This window comes from Phytophthora parasitica (assembly GCF_000247585.1).
Source record: "Phytophthora parasitica INRA-310 unplaced genomic scaffold supercont2.15, whole genome shotgun sequence".
In the NCBI taxonomy this organism is placed as follows: Eukaryota; Oomycota; class Peronosporomycetes; order Peronosporales; family Peronosporaceae; genus Phytophthora; species Phytophthora nicotianae.
This window is the reverse complement of record NW_008649001.1, coordinates 448,148-470,429: the sequence shown is the minus strand read 5'-3', so window position 1 is coordinate 470,429 and position 22,282 is coordinate 448,148. Positions and strand designations below refer to the sequence as shown.

Below are 22,282 nucleotides of genomic sequence, written 5' to 3'. Positions count from 1 at the left end.
TTATCCAGTGCCAAGTAAGCCGACAAGCGTGGTCATCCTGCCAGAGGGCAGGCGCGACTAACGCGACTCTCTTCTTGCACTCCATGCGTTGCTGTGGCGCACGATCCGAACGTTGTGGACTTTATTCAGCCGCTGCCGTGGCCAAGTGTTTTCGCTGGCAAACGAACGAGTGCGATACCGACCACGCCAGTCACCACAACGAAAGTCGCATCATCGACTCATGAGATCTGAAAAGATCGTGTCTCTTCACGAGCCGACAAGTTCCGCGTGACGTCGAACACTGAACTCAGACGAGCTCGATGTTAGCAAAATGCAGATTGTACAGTTAAAAAAAAATCTATACCATGACAAAATACCTTCGTACTTCTTGAATATGCGGGTCTAAAAAAGCAAAGAGATCGACTTTGGCAACTCGAAGTGTCATTTTTGAAAAAAAAAAAAAAAAACTTTAGTCCAGTCTGGAAGAACACCGGAATTTCGTGTGCAAACCGTGGCAACAACTTCTACCAGAGGTGACTCATCCGGAGTCTTGACTGCGAAGTACCTTCGACCTTCCACTGCCGATGCGGCCGACCGTGCCCAACATGACACGGTCATCGTTTGTCGAAGGCAAGGCCGGACCGAAAAGTGGCAACTTGCTGGCAAACACGGAGTTGCCACCAAAGGAATCGCTGCAGTTACTGACGGTCGGAACTGACCCGCCACTGTTTCGAAGTCGCTCAAACGCTGCGCGTGCCTCCAGCGGTTTGGCATCTGCGGTGGTAAAGCCTGGGGGAGCCTTTTTAGAGGTCGCTTTGGGTGTCGTTCCGGTTGACAATGAAGGAGCCGCAAAAGCTGCAAACTCATTGAGGTACAGCCGCGGAGCCTTGCCACTGATAAAGCTGCTTGATTCACTGCGGTTACCTGAACAAACGGTCTCGTTGCGTTGGATGCCACTGGCTGTTGTGTCCAATAAACTGTTCCCCAATGTGTTGAGAGACAAAGTGCCATTCCAGTCCGAGAAATCTCCAGACAACGAAGGCGTCGGTTTGTTTAACTTGTCCTGCCAATCTTCGGAACGCCACCGAGTTGACAATGACTTGAAAGGCTCAAATGTCCCGTCCGCTTTCTTTGGCAAATTTGTATCAATAGATGCAGGTCCCGCACCAGTTTTTTGTTGATCTTCGAGGGAATCAAACGATAATTGTGGGAAGTCAGCACCATGACCAGACTCTTCGGCATCAGGTTGAACGATACTCGAGTGGGAGGATGGCGCAGGAGACTCGGAGCTGCTCTCATCCGATGACAAGTCACTGCGTTTACGGTCACCGTTGTCTTCAAGAAGTTTGATAACACTGGACGCATTTTGTGCTGCATTTGTTGGTAATAGCGACGCACACGTGTCTTCGCTGCCAGCATCGTTCACAGTTGCTTCTGCTGTTGTAGATGCCACATCAGACGGTGGCTCTCTCTCGACTTCAACTGAAGGCGAAGTGGCTTCGTTTTCACACGAACTCGACTTCGTATTCAGAGTTGCAGTAGTTGTTTCACCTTTATCAACTTTGGCATTTCCAGAAGGTGGACTGCAACGAACACTTGAAGATAATCCTTTGCGGCGCTGTTCCAACAGTTGAAAAACCGCAGGTGTCCCTACGCGAGTTGATAAAGCGAATGCTGCTTGCTCCATATCTTCCAGGAGACGATTGATCGACGTTAAATTGTGCGGTGATGCCTTGTTTTCATCCTCCCTATTCGCAGTTCTGCTATCGGTTGTGTCAAGTAGTGTCGTATTCGTGCTGGTACTGTCAATTTTAGCTGCGAGCGTGAGCGCTTGAAGCTCGGGTACAGCATTTTGACTCCATGCGTCATACGCCAACAACACCGTGGCATAAAGTGCAGAAATTACGGTCACCGCTGCTGCAATCATCCACGCGAAGTGGAATGCATGCCGTAATAGAGGAGCCATTCGAGAGCGCAAGCACGAGAAAGCAGCATCCGTTGTAATTGCGCCTTGAAGGTGAATGCGCTTGATTCCGTCACTGGTATCGATGACCAGCCAGCTTGTCACACTGGCAGCATAACAAGTAGCGCAGAAAGATACACGAAAGCGTGCAGACGTTCCAGGTTGAAGCGTTACTTGGCCATTTTCTCCATCCTCCCCCGTGAATTCCTCCAACGTCACCACAAAGTCACTTGTTAGTGACTCTGCATCCGAAGTCCAGGGCTGCATCGTCGATGGAGATTCCACGTTCATACTATGGATGACTAAGCCAAATGATCCTGTGTTTGAAAGGAGGATATCAGCGCCTTGAGTGTAATCAGTCAACGTATCGTCATTAGTCAGGGCAAAGTGTAGAGTGCCATCGTGTCTGAGTTGTGAATAATCCTGTGCAATGTTTTCTTCGATACGCTCATTCGGTTCGAAGCGAGTCTTCGCGGAGTCAGCAGGTGGATCCACCAATAAATCGAGAGTTCCTTTCCCACTGCGCGCACGTAGTTGCACTGGTTCAATGTGAGTGAGATCATTCCGCACAAACACTGTCGTAGCCACTTCATGGACTCTAGAAGGGAGATAGTAGATGGGTCCAAGCTGCGCTTCTTCTCCTGCTGGGACTTGTATGATCTTCCTCTGAAAGTAAAATGGGGGCATATCAATGTCCACGTGCTCATCCCGCAGTAACTCTACAGCATCCATAGTCACTGCTTTCCACTCAGCCAAGCACAATGACGAAATATCTTCTGGATCATCTCCTGTGTCTCCGTTCTTGCTACCATCCAATCCATAATCGCCATTCCACTCTGCGGTGCAGGGATAAAACAATTCGTAATCTTCTTCAGCGATCGCCAATTCCATCTGAATTGAGATGTTGCTTGGATTGCGCACATTGATGAAAACATGGCTGCAGTCAAGAAGCTCTGTCAACTCAAACTCCGTCCTCTTAATCACGTTCGATGCGTCGTTGCTCGCCGCAGTAACCAGAGGGCGTTCAAGGAACGCCTTGATCGTGACTTCCGCTACATCTTCAATGATATCAGTCTGTAAATGTACCTGGACTTCCACTGCTGACTGGAGATCGGATTCTTGCGTTTTCCTCCAAAACGCATCGCGACGCCGCAGTGCATCCAAGTCATATTTATCCACAAACTCTCCATAGTTCGAAAGCTGCTTGCATGTTTGCTCGTCCTCAGTATCCGGTAGAGACATCAAGCAGTCCGCGAGGAACACTGCATCAGAGCATTTCGAGCTCTCCGCTGGGGAGAAAAGCAGATCCAACACGCTTTCAACTTGTCTGGGTGCTATTTCATCCCTTATCGACAAGATCTTCAGGTTTGAACTGCTGACTGTAGCCATCAATGGTGTCACTGTGTGCTCAAAGGTGTTGCGATATTGTAGATGAATAATCTCAGTACGCCCTGGAAACATCGACGGCAAAACGATCGCTGGTGTGACTGGCTCGACCGTGCCTTGCACACTGCGAAGTCTCACGTAGATATGGAATATCTCACTGGGCGTCTCCACTGTCATGACTGGAACGGTAAGATCCCCCAGTCTATCCTTCGCCGTAATATTCACGCTAAATTCCACTTGATAACCGGGCAGGAGAATAAAACTATCGCCAGCCTCGACACTTTTTATGCCATTGCTAGTTGAATTGTATCCTAAAACATTATTCCAATAGCGCGAACTCCCACTGACGAAACCAGGATGAACCAGAGTAATATCCGCTTTAATGGATATGCCAACGATGCCACTTGCAGACACATTCGAGATTTTCAACGCTACTGGCACAGGATTTTCATTCGTCATTGTCACCACCTCGGTACGAGATCGGTGAGACGCCACCTTTTCAAAGTCGAACAGCAGCGACCGGCATATTTGAACGGCGTGCGTGTTCGTTGTTGCTTCTCCACCCTCGATACGAGGAGGTAACCCCGTCACAAGACCTCCTTTCGGTACTTCCAAGCACGACTGTGATGAATTTACATTATAGTAGCCTGAAACGGAATAATTTTGAAGCCCCCTGGTCGAGTTCATGTTCAGGAATCCGTGGTATACACTTATCTGGATACGATGACGAGAAACATTCGTCTCCACCATTAAAGAGAGAAATCGCGCTACAAAAAACTCTGGGTTACTTTCCAGCTGTGGCGTGATCTGGAGAGAAATCTCCGGCCAAGCAGATCCAGCAGGTACTACCCCCTGCTTAAACCTGTACACTGACACCTCGCTTTGATCTGGAAATGCAGAGTCCACCCATACGCGCTGTAGCTCCACGGGGCAATCGAATCTGTTCCACAACTGAAGTTTTCGATATGCAGTTGTTCCAGCCATTATCCCCTTCACGGATTTTCTGCCAATACTTGATACCAGCTTGGTAGCCGATACCTCGTGATCTTCTGTAAGTCGATCACCACAAGTTTCATTTACGGTGCTATTGAAACCATCACCATTATTCTCTCCACGTAATACATTATCTACAGGCACGGTGACTCCAAATCGGGTCTCGTTGAGTTGAAAAGCCACGTTTCCATGCGCCACTCGTCCATACAATTTCAATCTCTGTTGTCCCAGCTCCGAACTCGACGCGTTTGTCGTCAGCATCAACGACGCAAAACAATTACCTGTGGTTTCTTTGTCTACTCGAATCTGGATAGCAAGCGCATTAAATATCTCAGTTCGCGGAGGAATTACAGAAGATGCGCCCCATAGCTCCGCCGAGACGATCAAGTTACTCTCTAAGACTTTTAACTCCAATATTTCAATAGGATTCACGCCGGCATTGTACAAAGTGAACATAATTCGACGATGCGCATCGTCGTTAAGGTCGGTCAGCACTCCCAGATCCAGTTCGTCTGGTTCAATATGGATTCCTGGCTTCAGCACCGTGATACGCACTGGAATCATCAGCAAGCGCCGCTTGTCAGCGGTAATGTGAATAAACGTAAAGAACTCACCCACAGGTGTGTTCTTTTGCAATGACACTTTAATCAACGGGCTCGTCGTTCCTGCGGGCATATCCCAAGCGCCACGGTCCGCTCGTCTTGTATAGTCGAATTGAGGATCGTATTCGCCTGGAACCTCTTGCTTCTGTTTGTCATCACCTTCTCGTGGCCATCGGGGCCCAATCCATTTACTAGCGTTAAGCAATTCAATATGAACAAAGCTGTCCAGTGCGTATACCTCTGTAATTCGAATTGTAGAGTTCGAAGGGTTGATAAATTGTAATGATTGTTCAAAGCGGACTCCGACAGGAACCGATGTTCGAATAGCGCTAACGCCATAGCGATTGGTTACCACCTCCGAGCTGATAATAGGCAAAGAAAATAGTCCCGACGTCGTTAATACTCTCAAATGAGCATCCACTCCATTCGGTTCCTCCTCGTCGGGCAGAAATACAAACTGCACGTTGAATTTGTCACCAGGATCCAATCGAATGCCTCGAACGTCGGTCGCTAGTGAAAAACCTTCGTGTGTAAAGTCTGCGCCGTCAAGTCTTACTGACACTCGCCCTCGGTTCTCCACCCCGACGTAATATCGTTGTGGAGAGCACGTCTCCACTCGTCCAAGGTCTACTCGAGCAGGTGTGAACTTAATGGCCTGGCTGTCCACTGCCGCGTCAGGAGCGATACCGGTATCCACGGGTATGCTGCGCGTGATGGACAGTCCGTCACTGCGTCTGCGTCCTGCTCCACGCGACGTTGCAATGCCGTCGGTGCCTACTGTCACTTGACTCTCGAGCGGAATCTGCGGACTCCATTCGCGACGCTGGTGAGCAGCTTGCGAAGCTGGTTCCGCCGCAACTAGCGAGCATAGAAGCAATAGAGTCAATAGAAAGGTGATTAGCGGATGCAAGGGACCTGGCGTGGCGTCGCGGAGCCGCCTCACAGAGGCACCCGCGCCGCCAGAAGTGCGCATAGGTCTAGTCTTGGATCCAAGGAATATTTTTCTGAGTATGCCTTTTCAAAGGTTTTGATGAACATCATCCGTTCCTAACGCACACTCTAACCGAGCATCCAGCACACTGTAAAGCAACGTCAATGTTCGAGGACCATTTGCGGAGATTCTGGCTCGCAGAGGAGTATTGAGCTTACTACATTACTATTGAACCGCATTAGGAAGGAGAAGATCATCAAACCAGATCGAGACAATGCTGGAGAAGTGAAATGGCTACAGCGTTGGTCCTGGATGCTGAAAAACAACAAGGATGTTGACGTGTTTACCTGTAAAGCGAAAATTAAAGCTGTTCATGATCAAACGTAGACGATAAAAGCGACGACAAGCAGACTCTGACGTGGGGAGGAGTCTTTTGCAATTTAGCTTCATTCGATTACCCGAAGAATGACAGCGAAGCAGCCTCGACGGCAGCATTTTCCACCATATCTTCAGCTCCTCAGAATGAACTAAAATGACGTGTCCTTCGGCGTATCTAAACAACCTCTTTCCATCGCACGCGTAGTCGCAGGCGTCAGCGTTAGCGAGCGCGACTAATCACGCGCGCGTCTCCCCGTCGTCCAGCGAGCGGTTGGCCGACCAATAACATATTTACCGGTACTGCAAGACATAAGCCGACATGATAAGACTCCTGTTCATCGCCCTGTAAAGTATTATAACGGCTGTCATTTACCTTGACGAAGCCAATGTCCGTGGCGCGCTCGCGGAAGCAGCGACGGCACATGTTCAGGTGGTACTTGCGGATCAGACCACGGGTGGTCTTGCACACACGGCAGTGACGCGAGTCCTTGCCGTAGTTGCGGGGGTGGGAGTACGTGAGGTTAGCCATGGTTGCAGACTGCCAGCGACACACAAATGCAACAGCGTCAGTCTCCGCATCCATTCATCGGCCGTTCAAATGGGGCTAAAGAGGCGCTGGCAGGCAGGATGTCGGGCGTAAGGCTGCAGTGGGTATTTAGGAAGCCTGTCAATAATCGGCGTTCTATTGTTGCGCTGTTGCGGTGAGCCCTGTGTCCTGTTTTGCGGGTTTTCCTTTTGCACTGCCGCGCGTCCCTAGTCCCCGTCTCCCGCCGGTCTGCCCTGCCTTGCCTCACTGAGCCCTGTGATCATTTAGAGGAAGCCCTACCTTCTTCTTGGATAGCTTTGGACAGTAGCAAATGAAGGGCAAGACGTGGGCGGCTGCTCGAAATTACCAAACCAGCCGCGTGCACCAACCATTGCTTCGGGAACCACCCATCTATAGGTGCGATTTTACACCAATGATCGCGTTGAAACCCGATATTTGACGAATGAATGCTGCGTTCTTGAACTGGAGGTGTTTCAGACGTAATATTAAGTGCACCACATGAGAATTATGTGAGCAGCTTTTGATTGCCTGGGAAAACCCTACACTACAAGCTCCAGAACCAATCTAGTTTGCTTGATGCCAAGGCGATGCTGCAAGAAAACTCTTGATGCTGTTCACTGAATATACCATCGGAGATTTTTTGTTGTGATACGTATGGATCTGCCAGTGTGCGAATCATCTGTGGCCGCCAACAATTGCCGATGCAAAATATAAACCGTATTTTCGCGTAGTCGATGGCCTGCGTTGTTAAACATCACTTGTCTGCTTCACCTCGTGTCTTCATCTGCCAATTTCCTTGGGAGCAAGGTCTCTGAAAACAGCTTCAGCACTTCAGCAACGAGCTCGTTTGCTGCATAACCGTACTTCAACCTCGACCTTTAACTTTGTAACCCTGCCGTATATCCCAACCTGCTCTTACCGCGCTTTCGTAAAAAGCCTTTCGTCAAAAGCGTAATTACGTCATGCTTGAAATGCTGCACAGATCTTCACTTTGATGCCACGTGCAACGTGTCGAGCGCTCCAACACAAGCGAGGACAGTCACAGCCAGAGTGAAGCTTCCTTGAGCAGCTATGGCGCCCAAGTCCAAGGCCAAAAAGGCCTCAGCCTCCTCGGATGAGTCGGGGAATGAATCGCCCGTGGTCGAGCCCACGCCATCCAAGCAGGTCAACAGCGACCCGACCCGCGTCGTGTTCGGTGTGGATCTGGACGATCCGCGCGACGCCGAGGACGACGAGAACGCGCTGGCCCCAGTGGCCAAGTACGCGATCCTGTCCATGATCTGTCTCATGTCTTTCTCCATCCGCCTCTTCGCCGTCGTGCGCTACGAATCCGTGCGTGAACAATGACAATTGCATTCAAAATTGATACACGCCACTAAATTATTTTATTTTGGTAATTATTTCAGGTGATCCACGAGTTTGACCCGTACTTCAACTTCCGTACGACCAAGTACTTGGCATCGGAGGGATTCCTCGAGTTCCTGGACTGGTTTGACGACCGTGCATGGTATCCGCTGGGTCGTATCATTGGTGGCACCATCTACCCTGGTCTCATGTACACGGCTGCGCTCGTGTACTGGGTGCTCAACCTGCTGAACATTTCCATCAACGTTCGCAACACTTGCGTGTTCCTTGCGCCGCTGTTCGCTGCCAACACGGCAATTGCCAGCTATTTGCTGACCAAGGAGGTGACAAAACGCTCCAGTGCAGGTCTTCTGGCTGCTGCCTTTGCCGGCATTGTGCCCTCTTACATCTCTCGCTCCGTAGGAGGCTCGTACGATAACGAGGGTGTCGCTATCTTCGCGCTTATCTTCGTGTTCTACCTCTGGATCAAGGCTGTGCACACAGGCTCCATGTTCTGGTCGGCCGGCTGTGCGCTCGCGTACTTCTACATGGTGGCGGCCTGGGGAGGCTACGTGTTCATTATCAACATGATCCCTATTTACGTGCTGGTCATGATCTTCGCTGGACGCTACACGCCGCGACTGTACATTGCGTACTCGACGTTCTACGCTCTGGGCAGCCTCATGGCTATGCAGGTGCCATTCGTGGGCTTCAACGTCATCAAGCAGGCCGAGTGTGCTGGCTCGCACGGCGTGTTCGTGTTGCTGCAGGTCTACTGCTTCGTCAACTGGCTGCGCAACTACATCTCGGCCGCCTCGTTCCGTCGTCTTGTACTGGTCGGTGCCGGTCTGTTGGTCTCTGGTGTGGCTTTGGCTCTGCTGGTGCTGCAGCTTATGGGCAAAGTGCAGTGGACTGGCCGTAGTCTGACGTTGCTGGACCCGACGTACGCGTCCAAGTACATCCCGATTATTGCTTCAGTTAGTGAGCACCAGCCCACGACATGGACGTCCTACTTCTTCGACCTGCACATCCTCGTGCCGTTCGCCCCCGTGGGTCTGTACTTCCTGTTCCAGAACTTGACGGACGGCGGCATTTTCGTCATTCTGTACGGTACCGTTGCCTGGTATTTTGCCGGTGTTATGGTGCGTCTCATGCTCACGCTGGCGCCTATTGCTTGCATCCTCGGTGCTGTGGGTATCTCGTCGACGCTGCGTAAGTTCATGGGAATTCTAGCTCGTCCGTCGACGTTCGTCGTGCAGAAGGACGGTGTCCAGCCTGTGCCGAAGCTCCTGGCTCTGGGTATTGTGGGTGGTCTACTGCTTATGCTGCTGAGCTACACGTTGCACGCTACATACGTGTCGTCGATGGCCTATTCGTCGCCGAGTATTGTGATTGAAGCTGGCCGTACGCACACTGGCGAGCGTGTGAACTTCGATGACTATCGTGAGGCGTACTTCTGGCTACGTCAGAACACGGACGCTAACGCCAAGATCATGTCGTGGTGGGACTATGGCTACCAGATGTCGGCTATGGCTAACCGCACAGTTATTGTGGACAACAACACGTGGAACAACACGCACATCGCTACGGTTGGTCGTGCCTTGGCCTCATCGGAGGAAGACGCTTACCCGATCCTGCAGAGTCTGGATGTGGATTACGTCCTGGTTATCTTTGGTGGTGTGACGGGTTACAGCTCGGACGATATCAACAAGTTCCTCTGGCCTGTGCGTATCGGTTCGGGTGTGTACCCGGACGACATGCCTTCGGAACGTGACTACTACTCGACGTCGGGCAACTTCGACGTCGGTCCCGGTGGCTCCAAGGTGCTGCACAACTGCCTCGCCTACAAGCTGTGCTACTACCGCTTCGGCGAGGTCATGACGGACTACCAGCGTCCGCCAGGCTTCGACCGTGCTCGTAACACAGAGGTGGGCGTCAAGAACATCAAGCTGACTCACTTGGAAGAGGCCTTCACGTCGGAGCACTGGATCGTGCGTATCTTCAAGGTCAAGAAGCAGCCGAATGTGGAGCCTACGACTGCTGTCAAGAAGGCTCGTATGTCTGAAGCCTCGGCTGCCGAGAAGGACATTTCCAAGGAGAAGACGCGCTTCCTGGGCTGCACGACGGGCGAGGACATGCTGGGTAACGACCGCGTGTACGCCGGCGGCCCCAGCGGTGCCAACTTTAACCTCGCTCTGCACCACGCCAAGGAGAAGGGCAAGCGCTACTTCGCCATCGCCCGTGTGGCCGGTGAGGGCCACGCCTTCGCGTTCAACAAGCTCCCCGTGAGCGAAGCGGATCTGGATGGCAACGATGAAGGCTGCATGCGTGCATGCAAGGACTCGAACTCGCACTCGTGTGGCTGTGCGGACGCTGGGTGCACGGACATGAACGTGAGCCCCGGTAAGGGCCAAGAGCACAACCGTCGCTGGGCCATCTACGAGCGTCAGGCCAACTAAGGCAGCGCTAGAAGCGAGTGCCAGAACTAGCTCATTCCACTGCGTTTTGTTTAGTTCTTTGACTGTGGTTGGATAGGTGCTGGTGTTGTTTGTCCGTCGTTAGCTGCTGAAGCTTCGGCAAAAAGTGTAAACGGTTGAAGTTGATTAGCGAAGCACGCAGGCAGCGGTAAACAGCACAGAAAATAACAAGCACAACATGATATCCGTGCTGTCTTGTGTAGCTTGCTGAGAACACAGCGAATGCACGAAGCGCATAATGATTGATTAATGCTGTCAGGACTGCTGGACATGCGTTCCATTCTCATCAGTGCGCTGCATTCCTCCCCATCAACTTGTCTAAGCAGAAGACTTGCTCTCGCCGCTGGCCTGGCGAGCTGCCTCCTTCTCAGCTTCGATCTTATCGCACAGCTCGTTCACCTTGTCATCCGCGAGCGGCTATATATCACATCACAATAGTCAGTTTAACCAGTAAGCAAACAGGATCAAGTACAGCCGAACGTACCGACACCTTGCCGCCAGTTCGCACGACGACGATTTCAATGTTCTTGCTGCCGGATTCAACAACCTCCAGTAGCGCCTTGATGGCCAGAGTAATAGCTTCCTCATCCGAGGCGTTCTCCACGTAGTTTTTCTCCAGGAATTCACGGATGTTGGTCGAGTTGCGGCCTGTGGCGTTGGCCTTCCAGGCGGAGAAGGTGCCCGACGGGTCTGTCTGGTACAGCTGGGGAACACCCTGGCCGTCGCAGCCGGCGATGAGCATCGAGATACCGAACGGTCGCACACCACCGCGCTGCGTATACTTTTGCTGAACGCGTGCGATGTAGCGCGCCACGTACTCGACGGACGGCGCGTCCTCCACCGTGAGGCGGTAGCTCTGACACTCAAGACGCGCCTTGTTGACCAACACGCGAGCGTCGGCCGTGAGACCGGCGAAGGCGATGGAGATGTGGTCGTCCACCTTGCAGATCTTGCGCACTGTGCGCGGGTCCTGCAGCTTGGCCGTCTCCTTGCGCTCCACGGCCAACACGACCGCATCCTTGCCGCGTACGCCGACGACAACGGCACCCTGCAAGCAAATTTACAGGTCAGTGCGGATGAACTTACTATATACCAGTTAATTACTTGCCTTCTTGACGGCCTCCATGGCGTATTCCACCTGGAACAAGTGTCCATCGGGCGAGAAGACGGTAATAGCGCGGTCGTATCTTGAGTGTTGCAAGAATAAGAGAAAACAAAACAGGTACGAAGAGTATACGTTAGCGACTAGAAGATATGCGTATGTACTGGTATTGACTGTACACGCAGGACAGGAAGACTTAAGCCGGCGCGTAGCTTACCTAGACATGGTGTCGACACTTTCTTGTTGTTTCTGCTTCTTGGATCCAAGGGGGAGCTATCTTTTCATCCGAAAACAAGACTCACTCGGATTGGTTAAAATGATGAAAAATCCGGTATTGTCCAGATTTTTTCTAATGCTTATTTTCGGAGTTGATTTCGTATAGCTTGAAGCCATGCACCACGAACTCTTCTTGGCACTGCTTGGGCACACCGGCGACGTCGTCGAGCGTCGATCTGACGGCTTCTTCGTGCGCAAAGAGGCCTCGTTCCTATCGCAGGCCCAACACAGCGTACTGAACCGTCTGCTTCGTCTGGGCTTCGCCTTCTCCACCTTAGATATTTTCGCACGACAGGCGTCCAAGTTCCCGAGCGTATATCTCCACGCGCTAGCGCAGGCTGTGGAGCGACTACTGCACCGCTACGCCGATGCAGTCGTTGAGCTTGAGGCAAAGACACTGCGAGCAAGCGCCGTGTTCCCCATGTCCAACCTCATGTTCGAATTGGACGAGTTTATGGAGATCCTACCGGAAGTCTGCGGACTGGTGCACAGACTCACAATGGAAATGCAACAGGAGCAACAAGCGGTGTGTGTGAAAGGAGCTAAGTTACTTAGTATCGTGTATCAACGTACCAGCTCTGGATTCCCCAGAGTACGCAAATGTATGCAAGAACTGCTATATTCATGCCATCGGTGAGTGCTGTTAATGTTATTGTAGCAATTTCGAGAGGAATGCTGATGTTGTTTTTGTTGTGTTAGAGTGTTATTCAAGCAGATGATGGCCTGGATGGTGCATGGTGAAATAGTAGACCCGCACAAGGAGTTTTTCGTCAAGAAAGTGGATGTACGGAGTGCTACAGACAGGATGCAAGACTCCACTGCTGTGATGTGGCATCAGCAGTTTGCGATGGACTTGGAGGCCATACCGTTAGACTATTTCCCGACATCTGTGGCTGAGAGCGTGTTTGTGATTGGTAAGGCAGTGCATATCTTGACACGAGCGAACCAGTTTTCTCCTCGTGAGGTGCAGGACATCGTTAAGACGATGTCGGAGCTGGCGCGACGGCCTGTGTTTGATGTCGTGGCAGTAGAACACGAAGTGGAAAAAGTGCGTCGCCATGTAGCAAGCAGACTGCATGAAGAAGTGGTAGTGAAGTCGAATTTTGTGGGATATCTTCACGTGTTGAAAGGTTTCTTCCTGCTGTCACGTGGAGAAGTGTTCCAGACGTTCATTGAGCGCAGTTTCGACATGATGGTGGTAAAACCAACCACTAAATCGGAGGAAGACGTGAACCACGGCGTCTGGCAAGATGTTGTGCGTGATTTAATACCGGAAAGCGATCCGTGGGGACGGGATTTCGACATGCAGGTTAGTTGGATACGCACATTTGGGTTGAAGCTTACACTGATGTAACTAACTGTCGAATGTCTTCTGAATTAGCTTTCACTGCAAACATTTGCACTCAAAAATTTCTCATCAAGCGATGATTTGCTTCTTTTCAACGTGTCACGAGGCCCCAACGGCAAATATTTGACCATGACTACCGACGGACACACTCGTGTGCGAGAAGAACCTGGAGTGGAAGAAAGTGGCTCTGTATGGTGGCGACATGCGCAAATGGATGGCCACTCGTTTTCTTCCGAGTTTAATTTGCAATGGGAGCAAAATGCGTTCTGGAGTGGGAGCCATCGTGCTTCTCTTTTGCTCCGAAACGAAGGAACTTTGGGTCCTGCTACATTAGTGAATGGTTCGTTTGAGCTTGACGACCCCCATGCCGTATACGTGAGCGTGGACTTGGCGATCGAGCATCTTCCTGGCAATATGAACGGAATGCGTGTCATGGCTCAAGTAAAACCCTCGAGTGGAGGTGAAAACGGTATCCAGTCTTCGCCAGTTGTGGAAGTGCCCATGGCTGACGGCAATAATCCAGCGCTTCGAGTTCGTATCCAGTACGCACGTCAGGAAGTGACCATGACGGCGTCAAAGCAGATCATGTACAAGAAAATGCTGGCCGTGGTCGTCAATGACGTGCTCATGGTAGAGACGCAGATTGATCTTCAGCAAGTTCTCAACTTACACGCAGCCAGAGGTGAATACTGGATGGGTCTTGGATTTTCCTCGTTGGTTCGACTCACAGACTGGAGCTTGGACAAATACTCAGCCAAGACCAGTTGGCGAGAAGGTAGCGGCATCAATCTGAAGAAGAACAATACCGCAGTGACTCCACGTGAACTGTGGCACGCGTTGAATTTACGTTGCAATGTGCGTTGGCCATTGCAATTGCTAGTGACACCCGAGCTCCTCCGTTCATACGGACATTTATTCCAGTTTTGCTTTCGATTGAAGCGTGTAGCTCATGCTCTTGAGTTGGCATGGAAGAGTAGTGCACTGCGTTCGAAAGACACCACCGGAAAAGGTGACACGTCCGCTGCCGGTGCACTGCGTATCCGGATGAGCTTTGTGGTACGCACATTGGAGTTGCATTTCCAGGTGTTTGTGATTGAAAACAAGTTCAAGAAGTGCGTAGAGCAGATTGAGTCAGCAGGTGACTTCGATCGTGCTAAGCGCGTACACGAGACGTTCGTTGCCAGTGTGGTTAAGAGCTGCTATGTGTATACGAAGACTGTGGCATCGGCACTTGAGGAGTTGCTGGGCTGTTGCTGGCAGTTCGCTGAGTATGTGTTGCAGTTGGACGGTGCTGAGCTCTCGGTTGACCGTATCGCGATGCTGGATCAGGAATTCCATCGCCGATTCGAGTTCCTCTATAGTGTCCTACAGATATCCGAGGCACGAGATCTGCTCTTCTTGCTTGATAGCAACGGGTTCTTCGCAGCAGAGCGAGAGCGTAGAAAGCAACGATACTAGAGGTTCTTCTGTACGAGTAAAGTAACTATAACACGTGGAACTTGGTGGCGATCGGTAGTTGCAGCCGCGATATCCATCTACACGATGGATTTTCTGGGATGATGGTCGAGTATAGACCACCACATCGACGCTTAATGATCATGCTGCAATCTTTGACTCTTGTGACACAAGCTGTCACCGAGTCGGTGGCAAAAGCATTGAAACTTGGCGCTAAATTGCCAGCATTGCCAGTGCCGTATCAACTTTTACCACATCGAAGGTGTTTGCCGTGGTGCAAAATACTTGGCCTCCGTCCAGCGAAAGTCTCTAGTTGCACCCTGGACTGTGACAATAGTACATAGTATCTACCCGACTTTCATTCGCATCTGTTAACTTTTGTGACGCTAGCTGCTACCGCTACAGTCCCAAAAACCTCGCGACCATCTGGGGCGCTGGCTCGTTTGACGCGGGCAGCATGCTCAAGGTGTTCATTTGAGGACTTGCCACCTGCACCACGAAGGGAAGGGAGTGTCCAGAGCGAAATAACGGGTCAGTAGGTCTACGGGATACGCAATTGAAACGGGCTGCCTTGCGGATCCCGTCGCCACAGATCAACAAAGTTTGCAAGACGTCGGAGTTGACTTTTTAATATTGACACTCCGTCGTTTTTGCGTTGCGCACACTTGTCACCGTGACCAGTAGCAGCATTCCATCGCTGCAAGAGCCGCCAGCCGACGCGCTGGACACTTCCTACGCACTCATGGAGGAATCCACGCGGCATGCGGCGGCCAGTCGCAACTCCAAGTCTCAGGACGTCGCTGAGTTCTCGAGACTTGATCATGATAATACCAAAAAGGGGTGCAGGTGGTGGGCGTGTTGTTGGTGGAGACGACGAGCTTTTGCAGAGAAATCCAATACATTGGAGGCCAGTGAAGAACGCAGCGCTAGTCGAGCCAGTGTGAGCGCGAGACCCAAGACCCACGACCAACTAGTGGCAGCCAGACAACTTAAACAACAGATCGCACACTACTCGACCATGCGCGTGCATATGAAGCGTGTGCAGCTGTGTCTGGAGCAGGAGAAACGCAATAAATTCTACAAGGAGCTAGTGGTGTATCTATGTTTCTTGGCAGTGGTAATGGCGACTCTGTTAACGCTACCGATCCACTTCCCGTACGAGCAGAACGCGGTACTAGACAACACATATTTCCAAGAACAATTCCCCGATGAGACTGTCCCAAAGACGTTCTATGATATTGGCAATGAAGGTGAAATGTGGCAGTGGGCCAGTGGCCCCATGCTGTCCCAGTTCTACGACCCTCCTATTCGGAATAGCCGTCCCATTGGCAGCATCCAGATGCGAACAGGACGCGTGAAAGGAGCTCTTTGCAGTCAGACAACAGGAAGTAGCGAGTTTATCATGTTCTCTGATGAAATCTGCTACCCTGAGTACTCGACAAGCCAAGAAATGAAGGAGCCGTACGGTAACAATAGTGGAGTTTTGGGTGCGCAGTATCAATGGACCAGCGGACTGGGTAAACTAGTGCGTTCTGAGACGTTTAAACCCGGTTTAGTAAGCCACGAGATGGACTATGGCCACGGTGGTTATGTGGTATATCTTCCTCGCGATAACTATACTGCAGCTACTGCGTTGATCACGCAGATGCAGAGCGACTTTATTCGAGATGGCACGCGGTACATGGCGTCAACGTTTGCGTTTTACAATGCTCGTAGCAACATTTTCTCGCATGTCCAAGGGCTGTTTGAGATGAGCAATACAGACTACATGGAGGTAACTGGCCGCATTAAAAGCTTTCGGATTCTGGCAAGTTACAAGGATACTGGAGACTTTTTGGAAGCAAATGCACTCGAAATTGTGCTGCTTTTTGCCACGCTCTTGCTGGTGTATCGAGAGATCTCGGATTTACGTAATTACGGGCTACGAAAGTACGTGCAGTCTCTCTGGAACATCCTAGATATGCTTCAGCTTGTGTTGCTTATTGTTTTCCTTACGCACTGGGTAATATTTGCTGTCAAATCGGAAAATATCCGTGATGATCTTTATCGTGTTGGCGACATGGACTGCTCTGTTCCAGCGGAAGACCAGAGTACAGCACGAGATTGTTTTGTGGATATCGCGCCATTGGCGTGGCTGTCTCGCGCTGTCACGAACTACGCAGCAGCTCTTGGATTGGTGTCTGTGGCTATTGTGTTCAAGTATTTGCGTCTGAATTCGCGTCTGAACTTGCTGTGGCGTACGCTTCGCTTCGCAGCGAAAGATTTGCTGGCGTTTGTGATTATTTTCTTCACTATTTTCTTCGGTTTTGCAGTCATGGGCTTCCTGACCTTCGGTACAGCGGTGCAGCAATATCATTCGCTATCTGTATCGTTAACGAGCTGCTTCCAGATGCTGCTGGGCGCCTTCGACTATGAGGAAATCTACGTTGCCAATCCGACTATGGCTGGCATCTTCTTTTTCAGTTTCATGATCTCGATCTACCTCATCTGTGTCAACATGTTCATCGCTATTATGAGCGAGTACTACTCGCTAGCTCAGACTGAGAAGAAAACGCTTGAAGAGAACAAACGCAACTTGGTAGTTAGCAACAAGGACAATGAGGATGAAGACGAGGATTTTCGAGACTCGCTACAGTTCATGGATGTCGAGTACGATCTGGCCAAACAGATCAAGAACTACATGAATGGTCTCCGTGTTCGTGTCAAGATGCCACCGATCAAAGACGCCAACTCGACGTACAGCACGGAACAACTGGTGCTCTGTGGCTTCCAGAGAGTGCTGCTTGTTGACTATGACTATCTCATGGCAGAGCGCAAGCGTTTGAGACGTAAATTCCGCGCCTGTGTGCACCTCATCATGGTGTGTGGCGACTTGATGCGCCAAAACGATCCGGATTTCACGCTGAGTGTCGAGACGGAGTATATTGCAGAGCGTCCACGTCCTCGAGCGGATTCCACAGACTCGTTCGCGGATCTGGTGGAGTTCCCGGTCACTTATATCCCCATTTCTTCGTCTCAGGCGAATACTGTTGAGATTCTGAAGCGGTTAAAGCGAGGTATGTTCATTGAGATCGACGATGGATCACTTACCAAGGATCAGATCACGCTGGAAGTTCTCGGAGAACAAGACGAGTACGTCCCGTCACGCTTTAAACGTCGACAGAATGATGACTATAGAGCGAGTGATAACTTCCATGTACGTATCAGTGAAGGCACCAACGCCACCGACATTTACGGAAGCAGTCGTAATAGTGAAGGTCCGTTTGGTCTGCGTCACAACCACCCGAAAATTGGAGGAGCAGGCCACATTCGAGCGTGTCGTGTGTTGTACAATGGCAATGCACTGATAGATGGCAACGAGATGTGCATCTTACCACGATCAACGTGGTTCCGATACTTCACGGGTTACGTCGGCTGGGGCTACATCAAGCGGCTGCTGTCTTGTAAGCGGAAGAAAAAGAATAACCATCGTCTGGTTACAGATGCGGATGTGGATCGCCTCATCAAGGAGAGTTTTGCTGCTCCTGGACGCGGTATCTCCTGCAGATTCGATGAACTTGTGCGTAACTTCCGCATGTTTATCGCCAAGAAGGTACACAAGCGCCGTCTTCGCATCCCGAACCTGGAGGATCGGATTTTCCAGGAGGTTATCACTTTTCTGGAGCGATTCCCATCGGCACTTACGCCTTTGGATAAACGCGAACTGGAAGGATACAAGTACACGCCACAACCGGTAGATACCCGTCGCATTCGGTTGCCACACTCGATTAATTTGCTGGCCGAGTTGCTGTCTCAAAACGCCCATGAAGTCTGGGCTGTGGGACGTATCGACCAAGGCTGGCGATGGGGAACTGAACGTGACAATGACAAGAAGCTCCACCCCGATCTTGTACCATACGAAGCACTCACTGAACAGGACAAGCAGTACGATCGGGATACGTCCATGTCGGCACTTAAGGTTATCACAGCGTTGGGTTATGTTCTGGAACCTCCGGCCAGTCTTGAAGAGCAGTTCGACGGCTTTGAGTTCGGCACCGCGGCGACGGAACCCGGTGGCACATACGAACCCAAGCCGATCCCGACGGATGATGTTAAAGTGCCTCCACATCTTCGCTCTGTAATTGAGCTTCTGGCTGAAAACACACACGAAGTGTGGGCACAGATGCGCATGGAACAAGGCTGGAAGTTCGGACCGCGACGTAATGACGCCAAGAAGGAGCACAACGGACTGGTCCCGTACATTTACTTGACTCAGGACGAGAAGCAGATGGACCGCAATACTGCCATGCAGACAGTGAAGTTGATCTTGCGCTTTGGCTTCAGCTTCGTGCACAAGGATCAGCGTACACGTGGTGGCAAGAAGAAGCACTCTGGACATATCAAGGTGGTTGGTCGCAACGAGAACCCTGAAGCGCATAACGTCGGCGAGGCAGTCACGCTAGCGCGTGGAGCTGTTCGAGCCAAGCGTGCCTTCCTGGGTCGAAACGGACCATTCTCGAGTATCCGTTCAGGCTCTGCTGCCAGTCTCTTCTCGATGAATTCTTCTGGATCGGAGACGTCGACGTCGCAAGAGTCTCGACATCGTAGAGCTGCTGCGGCCCATGCACGTCTCGTTGCAGCCTCGTCGTCTGCAGTGACAGTTGAGTCTTCTGGTGACATCCCGATGCCGCTGTCGTCGTTCCAGTCTATGAGCTCCACAGGAGAGTCCTTCGACTCGCCAAAAGATGGCGACAATACTAAGCAGTAAACAACTAGATGGAATCAGTGACACGTACATTATTCAAGCTCACTTTTGATCTCACATATTTCGATACTGCGTTGGTTAGAACAGGAAGAATCGTTGAGCCAGCGGCAACGACGTCGCTGGTCCACAAGTCAGCAGCTTTTCATCCGCGTGCACCTTGTAGGTCTCTGGATCGACTTTAATCTTGGGCAACGCATCGTTGAGCTTCATGTCCTTCTTTGTGACTTCGCGGCACTTGCGAACTGCCTCGATACGTTTCTTCAGTCCGTACGACTGCGCAATCTTCTTGTCCACGCAACTCTTGCTAACAAACGCGATCGAGCCCGTTCCAATTGCAGAACCCAACGCACCGAACATTGGGCGCATCTTGACTGGCTGCGGTGTCGGGATGGAGGCGTTCGGGTCGCCCATCTGAGCATAAGCGATTGCACCGCCCTTGATCACCATTTCTGGCTTGCTGCCGAAGAAACACGGTTTCCACAGACAAAGATCAGCTAGCTTCCCCACCTCTACGGAGCCGATGAGGTGAGCCATGCCATGTGCGATAGCGGGGTTGATCGTGTACTTGGCCACATATCGTCGGACTCGGAAGTTGTCGCGCTTGTGCTCCGTTGCTTCGTCCTCGGCAAGTAGACCGAGCTCTTTCTTCATCTTGTCAGCAGTCTGCCACGTACGGGTGATGACTTCACCGATACGTCCCATTGCTTGTGAGTCCGAGGAGATGATACTGATAGCTCCCATATCATGCAGCAAGTCTTCAGCAGCGATAGTCTCGCCACGGATACGCGACTCCGCGAAAGCCACGTCTTCTGCGATGTTCTTGTCCAAATGATGACACACCATCAACATATCCACGTGCTCGTCGATAGTGTTGCGAGTATACGGACGCGTCGGGTTCGTCGACGACGGCAGGACATTCAGCTCTCCACATACTGTCACAATGTCTGGAGCGTGACCCCCACCAGCACCTTCACTATGGTAAGTGTGGATCGTTCTGCCCTTAAAGGCCTTGATAGTGTGCTCCACACAGCTAGACTCGTTCAACGTATCCGTATGGATAGTAACTTGGACGTCGTTCTCCTCCGCCACTCGGAGACAATTGTCAATGGCTGCTGGAGTCGTTCCCCAGTCTTCGTGAAGCTTCATACCGACAGCACCAGCATCAATCGTATCCTGCAGGCCATCAGGTAGTGAAGTGTTGCCTTTACTCGTTAAGCCAATGTTCATCGGCGTCGAGTCTGTCGCTTGGAGCATCAATTTCATGTGGTTTGGTCCAGGAGTGCATGTCGTCGCATTCGTTCCAGTAGCTGGGCCAGTTCCTCCTCCAACCAACGTAGTCAAGCCACTTGCCAGCGCTTCAGTACACAACTGCGGACAGATGAAGTGCACGTGAGCGTCAAAGCCACCAGCAGTTAGAATCAAACCTTCTCCAGCGATCACTTCCGTGTTCACGCCGATAATCAGGTCGGGCATGACACCTTCCATCACATCCGGGTTGCCACCTTTGCCGATTCCGGCAATCAGACCGTCCTTGATCCCCACATCGGCCTTATAGATGCCCGTGTAGTCCACAATCAACGCATTAGTGATGATTGTATCCACAACATGAGCGGAACTCTTGCCAGACGCTTGTCCCATGCCTTCTCGCAGCACTTTACCTCCTCCAAACTTGCACTCGTCTCCGTACACCGTCATATCTTTCTCCACCGCGATATAGAGCTCCATATCTCCCAGACGCACAACGTCTCCCGTCGTAGGACCATACGTCTGTGCGTAGACACTTCTAGGCATTTTACACACTCCAAAACCCGGTTTGGTTACATGGCTTGGCAGCTTGTTGAGATCCAGTTCTACATGGTGGAAACCCTCAGCCACCGCCTTGGTGACAATAGCGTCCACTTTGGACTCGTCCACTACCCCCGTCGCAAGGTTGTTGCCTCCAGTAATGACCTTATTGCCCGCAATAGGCACAATAGACACGGTCTTCTGATCTCCAGGCTCGAATCTCACCGCAGTACCCGACGCAATGTTCAGACGATGACCATATGCCAACTTACGGTCCATTTCCAAGTACGGATTGGCCTCAATGAGGTGGTAATGACTGCCAACTTGAATGGGTCGGTCCGATAAGTTGGTGATCTGTAGTACGCGCGTCGTACGACCAGCATTGAGTACAACATCCTCGTCTGGAGTTATCAAAGCCCCTGGTGCCGCAGTCGTGGTGGTAGCAGCAGCACCAAAGACCTCGAGCTTAGGCACAGGCAGGAATGACCCGTACATGGCCAGTGATAAGTCTCCGTCCAGGTTGGCGATGGGGTTGTGGATGGTTACGAGCTTCGTACCGTCTGGGAACGTGCCCTCCACTTGCACCTCGTCCAGTATGGCAGCCACGCCCTCCATCACTTGACGGCGACCAAGCATCTGCGCTCCAAGCGTCATGAGCTCGGCCACCGTCTTGCCGTCACGGATGAACTCGAGCACCTGGGTGGCCAGCAGCGCCACGCTCTCCGTGTAGTTGAGACGGAGACCACGTGCCAGTCGCTTCTGGGCCAGAAAGCCGGCCGTATGCAGCATCAAATGCTCTTCTTCGCGCGGACTCAGTCGCATCTTAGACACTTGCTCTCCACGTCGCAAAATCTTAAGTGACGGATAGTATCCATTGGATCGGCTCAGATTCGAGTTGAAGCGGTGCGCGTCACTGCACGCTGATTGGTTGGATTCTTTGGTGTACCACTTGTGTTACCGATGCGCAAGTTG

The 22,282-nt window shown here is 51.4% G+C and overlaps 7 protein-coding genes across 7 annotated transcripts; 3 read left to right on the top strand and 4 right to left on the bottom strand.

Annotated features, from left to right (window-relative positions):
- Window positions 1-375: 375 nt before the first annotated feature.
- Window positions 376-5,936, bottom strand: PPTG_08138 (hypothetical protein). Its single transcript, XM_008903072.1, has one exon. It carries the CDS (start codon window positions 5,894-5,896, stop codon window positions 518-520), a length of 5,379 nt encoding a protein of 1,792 aa, XP_008901320.1. The 5' UTR covers window positions 5,897-5,936; the 3' UTR covers window positions 376-517.
- A 339-nt stretch (window positions 5,937-6,275) lies between these two features.
- On the bottom strand, window positions 6,276-7,082 carry PPTG_08137 (40S ribosomal protein S29). The gene is made up of 2 exons (XM_008903071.1): window positions 6,606-7,082; window positions 6,276-6,532 (listed from the first exon to the last, which is right to left on the bottom strand). Exons 1-2 carry the CDS (start codon window positions 6,813-6,815, stop codon window positions 6,524-6,526), a joined length of 219 nt encoding a protein of 72 aa, XP_008901319.1. The 5' UTR covers window positions 6,816-7,082; the 3' UTR covers window positions 6,276-6,523.
- Window positions 7,083-7,727: 645 nt separating this feature from the next.
- Window positions 7,728-10,865, top strand: PPTG_08136 (hypothetical protein). Its single transcript, XM_008903070.1, has 2 exons — window positions 7,728-8,111; window positions 8,186-10,865. Exons 1-2 carry the CDS (start codon window positions 7,851-7,853, stop codon window positions 10,580-10,582), a joined length of 2,658 nt encoding a protein of 885 aa, XP_008901318.1. The 5' UTR covers window positions 7,728-7,850; the 3' UTR covers window positions 10,583-10,865.
- Window positions 8,147-11,999, bottom strand: PPTG_08135 (hypothetical protein). The gene is made up of 4 exons (XM_008903069.1): window positions 11,920-11,999; window positions 11,709-11,787; window positions 11,085-11,648; window positions 8,147-11,017 (listed from the first exon to the last, which is right to left on the bottom strand). Exons 1-4 carry the CDS (start codon window positions 11,925-11,927, stop codon window positions 10,919-10,921), a joined length of 750 nt encoding a protein of 249 aa, XP_008901317.1. The 5' UTR covers window positions 11,928-11,999; the 3' UTR covers window positions 8,147-10,918.
- A 72-nt stretch (window positions 12,000-12,071) lies between these two features.
- PPTG_08134 (hypothetical protein) lies at window positions 12,072-15,137 on the top strand. Its single transcript, XM_008903068.1, has 3 exons — window positions 12,072-12,611; window positions 12,678-13,287; window positions 13,360-15,137. Exons 1-3 carry the CDS (start codon window positions 12,094-12,096, stop codon window positions 14,782-14,784), a joined length of 2,553 nt encoding a protein of 850 aa, XP_008901316.1. The 5' UTR covers window positions 12,072-12,093; the 3' UTR covers window positions 14,785-15,137.
- Window positions 15,116-19,586, top strand: PPTG_08133 (hypothetical protein). Its single transcript, XM_008903067.1, has one exon. The coding sequence runs from the start codon at window positions 15,524-15,526 to the stop codon at window positions 19,526-19,528; it is 4,005 nt and encodes a 1,334-aa protein (XP_008901315.1). The 5' UTR covers window positions 15,116-15,523; the 3' UTR covers window positions 19,529-19,586.
- Window positions 17,349-22,132, bottom strand: PPTG_08132 (urease, alpha subunit; the record flags this gene model as incomplete). The annotated part of the gene is made up of 2 exons (XM_008903066.1): window positions 17,349-19,532; window positions 19,584-22,132. The coding sequence occupies one exon, from the start codon at window positions 22,130-22,132 to the stop codon at window positions 19,604-19,606; it is 2,529 nt and encodes an 842-aa protein (XP_008901314.1). The 3' UTR covers window positions 17,349-19,532; window positions 19,584-19,603.
- Window positions 22,133-22,282: the final 150 nt, after the last annotated feature.